Source organism: Phaenicophaeus curvirostris, chromosome 11 (assembly GCF_032191515.1).
Source record: "Phaenicophaeus curvirostris isolate KB17595 chromosome 11, BPBGC_Pcur_1.0, whole genome shotgun sequence".
NCBI classification, from domain to species: Eukaryota; Metazoa; Chordata; class Aves; order Cuculiformes; family Cuculidae; genus Phaenicophaeus; species Phaenicophaeus curvirostris.
In genome coordinates, this window is record NC_091402.1 from 16,228,141 (window position 1) to 16,243,295 (window position 15,155).

Genomic DNA, 15,155 nt, shown 5'->3' on the forward strand with positions numbered 1-15,155 from the left:
CCCTTGGGAGAAGAGCCCAGCTCCCTCCTCTCCACAACCTCCTTTCAGGTAGTTGTAGAGAGCAATGAGGTCTCCCCTCAACCTCCTCTTCTCCAGGCTAAACACCCCCAGCTCTCTCAGCCGCTCCTCATAAGGCCTGTTCTCCAGCCCCCTCACCAGCTTTGTTGCTCTTCTCTGGCCTCTCTCCAGAGCCTCAACATCCTTCTTGTGGTGAGGGGCCCAGCACTGACCACAGCGATGTCGAGCTCCTCACTGCCCGGCACCCCCCACCCTGTACTGAAATCGGGGATTGCCCCGACCCAGGCTCAGGCCCTCGCCCTTCGCCCCGTTGAACCTCACGACGTTCTCACCGCCCCCCGTTCTCCACCCCGTCCCGCTGCCCCCAGCCCCCTCTCCCCCGCTCTCCCCGGCTCGGGCCGAGCCCCCCGGCAGCCCCGCCCCGAGGGGCCGTCCCGGGCGGGGCGGCGGCTCCCATTGAGGCCGGGCCGGGGCCAATGGGGGCGGCGGAGCCGGCCGAGCCTCTCCCGGGCCTCCGCCGGGCGCCCGTCATGTGAGGGGGATATAGTACTACGGGAGCGGGGCCGCGCTCCGCAGCCGCGCACCCGCCTCCCCGGGGAGCTGCGCCCGCGTCCCCTGCTCCGGGGGGTCGCTTCTTCCTAACCCTGCGGTTTGATCGTCATTTTTATTTTTTACTTTTTTTTTTTTTAATTCCTATAATCAATTTGCTTTTTTCTTCTTATATTTTCTGTTTGTTTTCATTGTTTCTTTCTCCATTTTCTAATTTTTTTATCATTTTCCCACTTGTTTGGTTTTTTTTCTGCATTTTTCCATCTTGGTTTTTTTTTGTTTGTTTGTGGGGGTTTTTTTTCCTTTTTTTTGGTTTTTTTTTTTTGTTTATTTGGTTTTTTGCGTTCTTCTGGTCTTTCTCGGCGTTTTCCACCCCCTTTCCCCGCCTTGCAGAGGAGTTCAGGTAAGGATGCGCTGCCGCAGCGCCGGTACCCGGGGATGGGGATGTTGGGGATGTTGATTTTTGCGCCTCTGGTGCCGCTCACGGCGGGGTGGGAGGTTAAATCCCCCCCTCTGGCGATGCAGCAGGGGGGTACCAGGCTGCGGGAAGGGGTCGGGAGGCTTTTTCCAGCCTTGGGGGGGTGTTGTTCCAGGTCATCTTGGCTGCCCGTGTGCGTGGGGGGACCCCGAAGCGTCCTGAAAAGGGATGGAGGGAGCAGGAAAGCAAGAGAAATAATTACAAGCCGTAAAAGAACGGCAACAGCCTCCAAACAAGCAAGAAAATCGTTTGCAGCCGTGGAAACCTGGCCGAGCTTGTGCTGGGGAAAGGGAATTGTGTCCCCCTGTGCCGCCTCGGGGTGCGGGGGCTGCCTGGAGAGAAAGTCCCGAAGTTTGGGGACGTGTTGTGCGTAGCTTCCAGAAAAATAAGTCTTTGGGAATGTTTCTGCAGCGTCCCAGAGGCAGCGGGGTTGGAAAGGAGCTGGTGGACCCTAAACACCCCCACTCAGTGGCCAGGGAGCAGCACAGCCACCTTGCAGAAGGGAGATGAGCACATGGGTTTTTCTTGGCTTTTGGCTTCTTTTTTCTTAATTTTATTGTTGTTGTTGTTTTTCTTCCCCCTCCCCAATGCATTTCTGTTTTAATTTCTTAGAAACTGCCTGGTTTATGGCTCTGTCTAGGGAGCAGGAGTCAGCCGGAACAGATTTTTAAATCTTCTAGGAAACAAGGGAATGCCCTAAAGAGATTTGCCCTAGACTAGAAAGAGCTGTCGCAGTATTCGTAGGAAAGGACTGTCAGCGTATCTGAGCCCCTATACTGCTTTGTGGACTGACTGTCCAGAAATGACAGGCTGGGAAATACATCCTCGTGTTTCACCAAGTTCCCAGGACTTAACCTTTCAATGTTTCTTGGAGTCAGAACATGCCTTCTCTGGTTTTGGCGATTTTTTTTTTATGCTGTGATTTTTTTTTTTTTTTAGCTGGCAATTAGATGGACAGGTTTTAAACAGAACAACATGTTTCTGGCAGAAAGGACTTCATAACAACCCAGGGAACTCTTGGAAGCCAGCGACCGCCGTGTGCTGTTGAACAGCTGCTGTGTTTCACTCCAGAAGTGATAGTTTTTCATGGACTCGAGCACTGAGGTCCCTCTGTAGGTGCTTACATTTCCAACATGTTTTCAGGGCTCCTGGAGATGAAAGTGCTTTATGTAAACAGCATCATTAGCTTTCATAGCTTGTGTTGCCCTGCCTTTTTTTTTTGGTTTGTTTGTTTCTTTTTTTTTAAATCTGGTTTGGCTATGTCTTCGGGCAAACTAGGGATGAAAACCTTTTGGTTTGGCCTTTAGGATAAAATATAGCCTGGGCCCAATCCTGCATTCCAGGCATTCCCCAAAATCTTCTTGGCTGCTGGGCAAGTTTTGAGAATGTACAGAAAGCAGATCTGGCCTCTAATGTGCCTGGATCTGTTTGCCTCTGACAGTCTCCTCTCTGCTTCAAATTACTCTGGTTACACCAACTGACGTTTCTCCTTGTCAAAAGAGACGGGGAAATAAGTGTGCTGACTGTTTTCTGCTGAGGGATGTCACTCACAGCAGTTGCTAGGAGTTTGTTGGTTATTTTTTCCTCTCCTTTCAGACATTATTCAAATTAGGGTTTAGTTTTATTCCCAGTGCAATATATATATTTCTTTTTGATATGTGGCTTCCTAGTTCTCGCAGCCATTTAAAGAAAACTTGGAACTTCTTTTTTTTTTTTTTTTTTTAAATAAATAACCTTACCAGCTGCTTGCAGTGCGGACTCTTTCTCCGCATGCAGAGCGCGTGCCAGCTTTTCTGAGGAAAAAAGCACATTGCAGTCCAGATTTCACTCTCAGTGCCATTCTTCAGAAGTTCAGGCTGCAACAATGCGGGCATAGGAGGGATCATAAACCATCTGAGGGCAAGTCCTCCTTTCTGCCCCCCATTTCACAAGGCAGTTGCCACTTTTTGGTGCAGGATAGAATTCACCCAAGCAGCTTGTTTCTTCCTGGATGGCAATGCAAACTTCTCAGAAGCAGATTGTGTTTTCTGTTTCAAAACTAAGAATAGCTCAGTATTGGGACTTCTGCTGGAGGAACTTTCCATTAAGGCAGAGATTGAAAAAATACAAAGCAAAACAAAAGAAACCAAGCCACAAAACAAACAAACTCCTGTGTTACAGTTTGGCTCTTCTGACTCCTCACTTTTACTATAAGAAATGATTATAGGCTAAGGTCACAAAACAGAGCCACTAACCTCTGCTTGAACTTCCTTGTGTTCGGCACATGTGGGTTTTTCATTATCGGTTCAGAGGCGTAGCTGACTGACAGCCCATGCATACCAGGAAAGCGTGCAATCTTACTTTTAAGTCTGTCTTTCAGCTTGTGCTTGTTTCCTCCTTGTGCACACGGAAGAGGAAGCTGTATCTTTAAGAAATATGATTTTCTCCGTTTCCTGTGAAATATTAATAGGTGCTGCCAATGGGATGAGGCTCTTTGAAGGTGTTGTGTAAAATACCTCGCTCTGCATTCGCTGTAGTGCTAAGCACATAAACATCTTTTGATTTGTCTCCAGAGAAGGCTAAGACAGGGCAATTTTTTGAGATGAGGCAGCAAGGATGCTCTGCAATAGCAATAAAAACCATCCCCTTCCCTGCACAAAACTGGGAGCTATTGACTATTCATGGCAAAGCGTCCAAAGCACAGCGGCAGAGCCTGTGGAAAATGACAGCGTGTAACAAGATTGACTGGCATTTCCTTCGTGCTAGGTCACATGCCTCCTAATTCACACACACACAAATCCTCATAGGCTGATCAAATGACTTCTATCTCTGCAGTCCACATACCTTCCACAGAAAGAGTTGTTTTATTATGCACATACACAGCTCTGTTTTCAATCAGTCACCTTGAGGGAATGACTGAGAGCCAGTGTTTGCTCCGTCCAGAGGTCTCTGCATTTGCTCCCTAAGAGGCATAGTCTCCCTCTGTAAGCAATTTATTTTTTCCTCCGCGTGGGCAAAGAAAACAAATACACAGATGCCCCTCCTGCTGTCTCCTCCCTGGAAACCTTTCTAGGAAGTTTTCTTGGCTTAACTGGGAAAGTGCAGGATGGTCGCTACTGTCTGTGGGCTGCGCTAGGAAGGATGGATTTTGCCCTTGTGCCTCTGTAGGGTTGCAGCAGGATTATGGCTCATGTGAGTAAGGGCTTGCAGGATGCTGCCTGCTCGCTGCTTGGACTCGGGGAGGGAAACTGGGAGTGCAGCTGCCCGCTGTGAGTCGCGACGGATTGAGACGCGGAGGGTCCGTACGAGCCCTCCCGGTTTAGCAACTGGCATGAGGTTCAGATCACCTCAACCTCCGTACCTGGAGAGGGGAGTATGGAGTGATGAGGTGGAACCATCCACCAGCTGGCTTGCTCGTACATGTTAATTAGCTCAGCGCAGTGCCAGCCTTATTAAGGGCAGTGCAGGTGATGATGACGTTGGCAAACTGATTCATTACATCTGGAGGGGAAAATCCGCCTAGTAAATGCTGAAGCACAGTAAATATTTTTGGCTCCTGACAGATTGATCCTTGCATTATGCTGATTAGCCTATATTTGTGGAACTGAGGAAGTTAAAAATAAGCTTGGTGGAAAGCTACAAGATAAGGAAAGGATTTGTTTTTTATGGCCACCAGCAACGAACTTTTTTTTTTTTTTGGGTAGTTGAAATTTCAGTCCTTTATTTTTTCTCCCCATTCCCTTCTTTGTCTGTAGTTTTCACTTCTAGGTGAAAGCTTGTAATTTGTTTTCTCTTGCCAGTAATACTGTGTAAGGGAGCTGTAAGTTTGGAACATACACAGTTGGGAAATTATTTTTGAAAGAATTCTTTTGCAAATCTGTGGTGCAATCCTGCAAAACACTTTAGCCCTGACAGTCCTTAAGAGGTGGCACAGACATATCAAAGCGCATAGCAGCGTGTGTACTCAGGGAGTCTGAATGCTTTGCACTTTTCTGTGAGCTAGAGGGCTTTATGAGCTTTAGTACGTGGAGATAAATGATTAAACTGACTTCTGACTGTTACTGTTTTGTTATCCTACACTCAGGCTCTTACCTGAACTTTCACCACCTGGTATATGCTGTTGGGATATCCATAACAGATCGCCCAGGAATGGTGGATCACTTGCTGCCTACTGATGAATCCTTTTTATCTACAAGATCTTCTCTTGGATACTTTGGGGACATGACAGCAGGGGTGAGGTCCTACCAAATGATGCCCTCTCCCCTGTCAGAAGATGACAGTGACTCGTCCAGCTTCTGTTCTTGTTCCAGCCCTGACTCGCAGGTTCTCAGCTCCAGCTATGGAAGCACGTCCAGTGCAGAAAGTCAGGACAGTATTTTAGACTACTTATTGTCCCAGGCATCTTTGGGGAACACCACTGCATCATGGTGGGACAAAAGGAGGCTTCAGCCCATAGTGAAAGAAGAGTACTTTAGGATGCCTGAATTTGCCGTGGATGTGGAAGATTCTGGACCATTTCAGCCTACACTTGAGGAAATTGAGGAGTTTCTGGAGGAGAACATGGAGTTGGAGCTCAAAGAAAGACCTAAAAGTGAGACCAAGGACTTGAGAGCTTGCAGCCAAGTTTCTGTTGCTTCGCTACAGCAAAAAGACCATATGTTACCCGGCACTAGTTTAAAAGAGAGTAAAAATGAACAGTTGAGCAACTCAATGGAAGGTGGCCAGGCTTCAAATGGAGGAATGTCTGTGGAGAATGGGATACCAGTTATGCTCCAAATTCAGCCTGTACAGGTCAAACAGGAATCCAGTACAAGCCCTAGTTCCCAAGGACCAGCACAAGAGAACATTAAAATTGCACAGCTCCTAGTCAACATCCAAGGACAGACATTTGCCCTTGTGCCTCAGATAGTTCAGTCGTCCAATTTGAACTTGTCCTCTAAATTTGTCCGCATTGCTCCCGTCCCCATTGCCGCCAAGCCAATTGGGCCGGGAGGCATGATTCAGGGTGAGACGGGAATCCTCATGGGTCAGAAATTTCAAAAGAACCCTGCAGCAGAACTCATTAAAATGCACAAATGTTCTTTTCCTGGTTGTACCAAGATGTACACGAAAAGCAGCCATTTGAAAGCCCACCTGAGGAGGCACACGGGAGAAAAGCCTTTTGCATGCACGTGGCCGGGTTGTGGATGGAGGTTAGTATTGGGGTGCAGCACTGTCCTATCCCCCTAACTCTCTTCTGCTGACTCTACCTAACTTGCCTAGCAAGTGGGCTTGCACTCCGATTTATAAACTATTTCTGTTCCCAGAACTTGTTTGGTTGGTTTCAGAATTAAGACCTTTTTCTTACGGTTGGGTAATCTGGGGGCTTTGGTAAATTAAACAGCAGAACATCACCTGCTGGCACCAGCTGTTTAAGTGTCTTAAAAAAATAAAAGGAGTCCATTGTAATACGTATTTTGTTCCAAGAAGGTCAGATTAAGCTTGTTCCTGCAGGCAATACCTTGGGTTCACATCGGTCTGGTTGCAACATGCCAGGTGCAGCAGATGCTCGGCTGGTACCAGCTTGGGCTGTAAGTGAACTGGATGGTTTAGAGCAGAACTGCTGCGTGTGGTGTATGTGGCTCTAACTGCACGGGGCTAAACATGAGTGCTGAAGGGCTGAATGTGGCTAAGAGCAGAAGCATTCTGTGAAGTTTCATAGAAAATACACTCCATCCCACTCCTTCTGGAAATGCTGGCAGTGACATGCCAGCATGCCCTGGGTTTTATTCTTGCGCGTTGATTCAGAAAAATGTGTGGGTGCCACTCAAAGTTGCAAAAAGCTGTAAGATGTAACAACATAACCAGAAGGCTAAGGTGGAGATAAGTATTGCTTGAATGGAAGATTGCAGGTTTGATTGAGCAAAACATTTTGCAGCAGGTTTGATTTTTTTTTTCTTGTTTTTAATCCTAGTTGAAAAATTAAAAATTTGTTTAAAAAAAATCAACCTTTTTATTTTAAGGAAACTTTGACAGAAGCTTTCTTCCCTCTTTCCAATTAGCTGTATTACTAGTCTGCCTTCTGGTGAGTGTTAATATATCTTCACAGATTATGATAGGAGAAAACAAAATCTTAACTCCCTTGTATTAAATTAAACCAGATTTTTTTTCTAAAAATACCCTGCAGAGCTTCAGGGAGCAATGTCTAATGAGCAAATGTGTTGTGATCATGGGGAACAGGCAAGGTAAAAAGTAACAGGAGAGGGTTGTGTAAAAATGCAAGTATGCGAGACGTGCATTGGTTAGAGATGGCTGGATTGGTTTGAGGGAAAAGGTTAGAATGGGGCTGAATACTCTACTCCCAAACTGGAGCAGTTCGAAGTTTGCTTCTTGGAGGGACTGAGGAGATCAAGGCAATTAATGTCTTTGGTGGTTTTCTTTCCTGCTTCCCTGTCTATGGTGGTTCTACAAACCATGATGGTGATTTTCTTTTCTCTTGTACTGGCGGTACTTCAGGAGCTGGGCTTGGTGGCTGATTGCTCAAGATGCATCCATGTTATTAGGCTGATTGGTCTTATACGCTGCAGGCTGGTTTGCTCCTGACCTGCAGTAGAGGCACTAGCTTCTTTTTATTTGGTTGCCAGAGTACGTGTGCCCAGGCAGCAGATGTGCCTCCTGCCTGTGAGCATGGCTGTGGTTATGGTGTTGGCTTTCCTTATGCTGGGATGTGAGCAAAACTCTCAGTTTTGTGACAAATGCATTTGGCACATCACAATTTGATCCACACTGAGATTTATACCAACTCTCCCAGTGACTTTTATGGCTCAAGATTAGGAGCCTGAAATGCTTCCTGTGAGTGTCCTTCTCCAGAGCTCTGTTTTATTATAGAGCTGGTGATTCCCAGGCTGCAAAACCAAGGGGAACATTTAAGAAAAATATTAAGTGGTAAAGGATGGAGATTGAATTTATGCTGTGGTGCCTGTCTTCTCCCAGAATTACAGCAAAAGCAGGATGCAGGTGGGCCAAGAGAAGTGCAAGCCCTGCAGCCTGGTTGACTTTGAAGTTTCACTTTCAGCCAGTCACAGGTTTTTAAAGATGAGAAGCCCAAGAGGAATGAGAAGTTAATCACTGTAGCTATGAGGAAGGTGTGTCCAGTCCACAAACAGCTGCCAGATGGGCTTTTCAAATTCTCTGCTGCTACTTGTCTCATTGTATTTCACAGCCCAGGCTGGTCCCCCACTCCTCAGCTCCCAAACTTTGCGGACTCTGCTCTAAAGGGGAAGGTTTATAGCCAGCAGGAGAAGCAGTGCTTGGGGATCTGTTTCCTGGTCTCACAGCGATCGTTAGTGTTGTCCTTAGATTCCTGCACATCCCCTATACACATCAAAGGCCAGACCCAACTGAGCACTGAATTATGTGGTCTGCTTTCATCAATAAAGTGTGTTTACCTTTTCCAGAAGTTCAGCAAGTGCTGCGATCTCACATGACTTAAGTCAAATGCATCTGGACTCTATGTTTGCTCCCAGTTTTATATCATATCAAATGACTGTGCTTTAAGTGGTTTAAGGACTGAAACAGTGCTTGGGTCTGCTTTCCGCCCCCTTTCCCTGCATTCTTGTGCTTGTGTATTTATTTTGTCACTGAAGATGCTAAAGATCTGAGATCACTAAAGATAGTAGTTTCAAAACCAAAACAAAGTGTTGCCTAGCACAAAGTGGCTGAGCTGGTGGCGGCTGGGGGGGCGGCGGGTGGATGTTGTAAAAGCTTTCTCAGCAATCTGGGCAGTGCTGCTGTGGTGAAGTTGCATCCTTTTAATGCACCAAGGTAGAGGTGTGCACATGGCAAACCCTTTGCTAACCCCTAGGATGGCTGCAGAGCCCCAAACACCTTCCTGGAGGAGACTGAACCCTACTTGTTTCTGCTTTTCCTTGTCACGGGGCAAGAGCTGTTTTCAGCAGGCTGCAGAGAGGGGTTCATAAGTGGCTGGTGACCCGTTGCGTTCAATACCCCGCTGTACCGGTCAGTGCACTGATCCATGTCATGCCACTTTATACCTCTGGCACATGGCACCCTTTGGTTAGCCTGGCTCTTGAGACAGCTCTGACCAAAAAGCTGAGCTCCAGAATGGGCTGATGCCCGGCAGCTATAGAATCATAGAATCACCATGTTGGAAAAGACCCATCGCATCATCGAGTCCAACCATTCCTATCAAATACTAAACCATGTTATGGTACAGAGCAGGAGAAGCTCTCACTCCCCCCCCGCCTGCCCCCGGCACAGCAGCACAGAAAGCTGCAGTTGTTGTAAGGCTTGGGGAATTAGGCAACTGCGTTTAAATGCCCTGCTGCATCGTTTAGCTGGCAGCGCTTCCCCACAGCCAGCTCCGCAGGTGACAGCACGCACTACAAGCTCTGCTTGGGTTTGTAGGGAGGATTTAAAGGATTATAATGCCTGTGGCTGGGAGTGTGTATGGGACTGGGAAAGCGTGGGGGGAGTTGTGCATGGGACAGGGAAGGTGTCTTTCAGTGGCTTTTTTTGCTGGTGCTGTGCAAATGGGTTTGCAGGTGTGCAGGAGGAGCACTGGTTTACTGTAGCGGTGCTTTGGGGATGGACAGGATGAATCCAGAGCATCCCCTTCACTGGAGAGGTTCAGCCTGGATCAGCCTCAGTGGCTGGTGGCCATGGTAGGGTCCATGGAGTACTAGGCTGAAGCTGTTGACCTTTCCTGCCCTGTGAGCCGCATAGCAATGTCTTCATTTGGCCGAGAGACATAGGATACATCCTACACATCAAGAAGCTCTAGGATTTGTCTCCAAGCGAGATGCAGTTACAGGGCCTTTGAGGTCCCACCAGATAGGAAGATGAAGGATGTTCTTCTAGTTGATGTGGGATTGCCCAGATCTCTCTACCTTTGTTTTGAATGAGGAATCCTTCTGGAAATGGCAGTGACTTGGCTTAGTGAGGTGTTCTTTGGGGGTACCTTGTTTTTGTTTGAATTTGCCATCCCACCAGGGATTATTTGCAGTTTTCTTGGGGTGGTCGTCATGCCAGAACGTGCTGCAAATATCATTTCACCGTACTGCCAGCCCACCAGATCCTCCAGGCTTCCTTCTCCTAACCTTTGCGTTGTTTTTTTGTAAACACACCGACAGCTTGAGGTTTATTTCTGTGGGCTCTGTAAGTTGATCTTTCCATGACTGCTGGGGAACAGTATTGCAACATTCCTGCCTCTTCAGCTAAGGACATCGTTATGAGGCACAGAGTATTTTTATCAGATGAACTCATCCAAGCTCCCAGGGTATGAGTGGAGCTGCTCATTCCTCACATGCGCCTCTTTCTCCTCCACCATCCAGGCAATCCCCACTGAAATGCACTTGCATAGTCCTTGTGCAGGATCAGCCACGTGCTACTGAGCTTCTGATGCAAATGGTGACCTTAATGGCCAAGGCCATGGGACAAGGCAACCTGGCCACATCTGGCTTTACTACTTCTCCGAGTGATAAGCCTGTATATAAAAGGGTAGCTCTTTGCAAAGGCGCTTTCCCCTCTCTGTTCTCTCTTTTCCTTGGACATGGGTGCCACCACTGGCAACAGGTCTTTTCCTTGCCCAGTGCTGAGTACTGCTGAGACAGTCTGCACAGGTAATATCCCATCTTTTCCAGAAAGATGCTTAGTCCTACTCATCCATAGCTCTACAAGAGTGTTCCTCCAAGAACGTGGCACAGGGACTAGCTTGCTGCTAAGGACCTGGGAGAAATCCCTGGCCCTGTTGCTCCCAGGTCCAGACTGTGGTTTTGGGAAGCCATCACTGGAAGGAGCAGGGTTGCTAGAGAAAGCAAATGTGCTAGGGGTGAAGAGAAACCCCTGTCATAGCCTTTATGAAGAAGACGTGTCCTGAGCAAGGAATGGGTTCATGGCTTCATTAGAACATCTGCCTGTTGCTCTTAACTCTTTCACCATGGGGGCAGAGAAGTAAGGACAAGGCAAAAGAGCAATTTAATGAGTGAAGGACCCTCCCCTAGAAATGCTCCTGGGAGAGATGTGTCCACACCACCTTACACATTGTGAGTATCTGCATCTGCTTTGCACTGGCTGCAGAACACTCTCTGAGTAGCATCATCAGACTGAAGAGTTGTGGGAACTGAGGGGATTGTTCCCAGCTCTCCCAGTACCTGTGCCCTGTTCCTCAACTGGTGGCAGGAGATCAGAGCTAATTAAAACCTTTATGTAGAAACTTATTTTTTCTTGCATGAAGGGCTTATTCATAGGAGCCCAGCACTCCTGTTTTCCCACTTTCATAAAAATAGCATATTCACTCTATTGGTGACGTGATATTTTGTTCCAGAAGGGCACATTTTTCTACATGTTCTTTCCCCCGTTTATTCAGCTAGTACCCATGACTTCATTTATTTATTGTAAATAAACAGCTGATACCATTTCTTGCAAGCTCTCTTTCAGTGCTGCTCTTTGTTAGTGCCCTGGTGACAAAACACTTAATTGCCCTTTGTCAGGCAGCAAATTTTTTGTACCCATCTGGATGAAACTCTTTTAGTGTGACATTATTAATTAACTCTGTGGCTCCCAGTCCGGTCCAGGCTGGAAACAGAGCTAGCCCTGCTGTTAAGACCGCAGGATTAGCTGATTTGAGTTCAGTAAAGCCAATGGGATTCACAGTGGCTGTTTGGGGATTTTTCTGTGGAGATGGAAGGTGGGAAACGTCTAAAATTGAAATTACTCTAGGAGATAATTTTGGTAATTAAAGGCTCAATCTTGATTTCAATTTATGCATGAAGTAACCATGCTAATGGCCATTGGGGCCCACCTGGATTTCTGCTGCTAGTGTTAAGCATCTCTGGTACTGAGAAGTTAATGACTCTTCAGCCTGCAGGAGCATGTGCAAAAGGCAATTTTTCAGCTGACAAGCCATGTAGCTTCTGGGTAGCTGTGTCTGGCAGTTGTCTGGGGTCTGTCTCAGACTAGGTGCAGTTACTGGATATCTGTTGTGCTCCTGTCAGTGAGGAACTTGGAGCAGACCTCACCTGTGGGATGTTGGTTGTTATTTCTGCTTGAGAATAGTCCGTGCTCGGATTTGCTGGAGAGAGGTTGCGGGACAGGCTTTGAAGGGGATCCCTTTGCAGAGGGATCAAGGGCAGCATTGTTTTTGTTGAGCTGTTCCCATGTTATTTGTTTTACAGCAAGATTTGTACAAATGTTGCCTCCCTGCATTACTCTGAGTGCAGAGCTGACATGGGACGGGGTTGATCATTGTGTTCTTCCATCACTGCTACTGGCTGCTGGTTGGGACCAGACTGGCCTTATTGTGTGTCCCTTTAAGTTTGCTTGTTTGGGCTTTGCCGCAAGCAGAGTCTCCCAATGGTCTGAGGGGGAATTTTGTTTTTTTGCTGTGAAAGACTAGGAAATGTAGAAATCCATTTATCTGAATAGGCTTCTCTTCTTTTCTCTTGCAGATTCTCCAGGTCAGATGAGCTGTCCCGGCACAGGCGCTCCCACTCAGGGGTGAAACCCTATCAGTGTCCTGTCTGTGAGAAGAAGTTTGCTCGAAGCGACCACTTGTCCAAACATGTCAAGGTGCATCGGTTCCCACGAAGCAACCGCTCCATCCGCTCTGTGAACTGATTGGTCCCACTTTCCCCTTCCCACCCAGCCATCCTACAACAGCCGATGACAGCACTTTGCTCACTATCTTTCTAGTGATAATTTATTTGTCTCCACAGAACAGTCAATGCTGTTACTTGATACCATCAAGTCTGAGTGTCCCACATCCTTTAAAGATGATTTGAGAATGAAGTTCTTTTGGGCTCAAGGGAGGGGGTTGCTTCTTCGCTTCTTCCTTTTTGTCTCTCCTTTTGTTATTTTCTTTTCCTTCTATCTTTCCTTCCTTTGCTGTTGCTTCTTTTGGAAATTACAGTGTTTTATTTTTAGCTGTTTTCTGCAGCACAGGAAAATGTAAGAGTCGCTTGCTGCTAGTTAATTATAGCCCTGGCATTCCTAAGGGCTTTGCTCATGTACAGGCCATTCATTGCAAGTTTTTATTAAGCTGCTCTATTTGTCCAGTTTGGAAACAGCAAATTCCTTTTGAAATGAAAACAACTCCTTTGTTTTCGGGTCGCCTGAGCCAAGGATTTGTAGGGACTGGCCATAGGAGGAGGAACAGTGGGAGTTGGGGACGGGGGGAGGCGAGGCATGGAGAGTTCTGGAATGCGCCTCTATGCCTCTCTGACTTCTCCAGCTCGTATTTACCTTTTCCTTGGCTAGAGCTATATATAAATATTTATGTATATATATTCATACATACATACACATATATATTTTTAAGGAAAGGCATATCCCAAGCAAACCTGGAAGCTCAGGCTGGATGAAATGGCTTGGAGTGGAGCCTTTTGGTGTGGCTGAGCACGTACTGTGTGCATGCTTCTCCTGTCCTGTGCTGCCGTGAGGGAGAAAGGATGCCCTTGTGTTGAAGGAAATACCGCTTTCCTTTGACCTTGGTTTGCAGCATCCCTTGTCTTTAGCTGAAGAGCTGTTGTCTAGCATGTAAAGCAGCAGGAAGCCATTCGTGAGAATGGCTGAGCTCTGTTCCCGTCTCTGCTCCTGTTGTCTTGTGTGATCTTGGAGGAGAAACCAGAGCACCAGCCCTGGCGGTGCCCAGTGGTCCTGGTGAGCACTGGGCATTCCAAGCATACACTGTGAGTCCACGCCTCACTGGCTGGAGCTAAGTCTCCATTTGTCTGCTGGCCAGCAGAGTCTTTTAGGATGTACCTGTCCCCAGGGGAGGGTGAGAGGTGTTATAGCCTGGTGGGTCAGCACCGCGAGATCTTCTGTCCAAGGGTGATCTTCAGTGCTAATCCTCTTCTTACCAACAGCCATGTCAGAGCTCCGTGCAGCTGGGGTGGGCGAATGGGTGAGAACAATAGCCAAAAGAAACAAATTTGTATGGTAGCTGGCTAAGAAGGGAATTTAAACAAATAATCAAATTATAGCAGGCAAGTGATTTTGTTTGTGTTTCTTCTTGTTTTGTTTTTCCTTTTAAACTCTGGCAATGATCGTAAGAAGCTTTAGAAGAAAGTAGAATTCAGTAATTAGGAACAATTCTATAATGGATGTTGCATTTCCTTTCCATTTGCAGACAGCATCTGTTTGTCTTTTCGTTGGCAAAATGGGAAATAGGAAACTGCAGTTCTAGTGCTAGGCAGAGCAGGAGCCCGTGCTGTGCAAGAGCAGCAGGTCTAGCTAAAGCAAATGCATTCCTTTTGTCCTCTAGAAATTAATATAAATGAACTATCATCTATTGACTGGTTTATATCACATCCTATGAATGTATGTAAATAAAACTGTACATAGATGCATATCTATATAAAATATCTTTTAATAACGTATCAAAATTTGTGTAAATTGGAAACAAAAATACCTATAAAGCCAGTGTACATAAGTTACAATTATGTATATTTTCTTTTGTTCTTCATAAAAATATATTTACTTTGACAATAAAATGAAAATGGAAATTTTAAATCCCTTCTTGAAATGATTATTCATTAATTTCCTTTGTAGCCAGCTCTGTAATCAGGACATTAGTATTTGAAATTTCGATTCACCTGGCTGTAACTTTTCAGGTGCTGGGAAATAGGGAGATGATGGAAGAGATCTGAAGTTGCCTTCAGAAGTTTTTCTCATCTCAGAAGGATCTTAGGAGGTGTGAGATACTTCAACTTTCCCTTCACTGGAGCCTTCATGCCTTGCCTGGCAGCCATACTGGGACCTGAATGCCTTCTGTGGTTTCTGACTGCTGTGGAACAGGTCTGCAGCTGCAGTAAAATTGTGGTTAATAAATTGGAGCAAGCAGATTTTGAGGAAATTCAAGTGCTGATGGTTAGTGTGAAGGAGGAAGGGCTTCAGAGCCTGCTTGAGACTGTGATGGTGACTCACCATGTGACCCAGGGCAAAAGACTCAATTGCCATGTGCCACAGTTCCTGTTCTTGCATCATGGTGATACTGTGGACTTAAATTTACGTTTTCATGACCCTTGGATGGAAGGAACAAGCAATAAGACCAGTAGTCACAGGATTAGTTTATGAAAGGAAGACTCAGTACAGCGGATGTCTTGGTGCCAAGGCGCATCAGTTGGCTCTTCTG

At 46.5% G+C, this 15,155-nt stretch overlaps 1 protein-coding gene across 2 annotated transcripts; it reads left to right on the forward strand.

Annotated features, from left to right (window-relative positions):
- The first annotated feature begins 891 nt into the window (after window positions 1-891).
- On the forward strand, window positions 892-14,001 carry KLF15 (KLF transcription factor 15). Of its 2 annotated transcripts, none has more exons than XM_069865902.1 (3): window positions 892-970; window positions 5,109-6,216; window positions 12,472-14,001. In XM_069865902.1, exons 2-3 carry the CDS (start codon window positions 5,174-5,176, stop codon window positions 12,638-12,640), a joined length of 1,212 nt encoding a protein of 403 aa, XP_069722003.1. In that variant the 5' UTR covers window positions 892-970; window positions 5,109-5,173; the 3' UTR covers window positions 12,641-14,001. The 2 variants fall into 2 exon arrangements, with proteins under 2 accessions (XP_069722003.1, XP_069722004.1); XM_069865903.1 differs by lacking the exon at window positions 892-970 and adding an exon at window positions 4,160-4,216.
- Window positions 14,002-15,155: the final 1,154 nt, after the last annotated feature.

Coding starts and splice junctions, on each gene's coding strand:
- KLF15 (XM_069865902.1), top strand. CDS start 5,174: ATGGTGGATCACTTGCTGCCTACTGATGAATCCTTTTTATCTACAAGA. Junction 6,217..12,471: donor TGGCCGGGTTGTGGATGGAG/GTTAGTATTGGG, acceptor TTTCTCTTGCAG/ATTCTCCAGGTCAGATGAGC.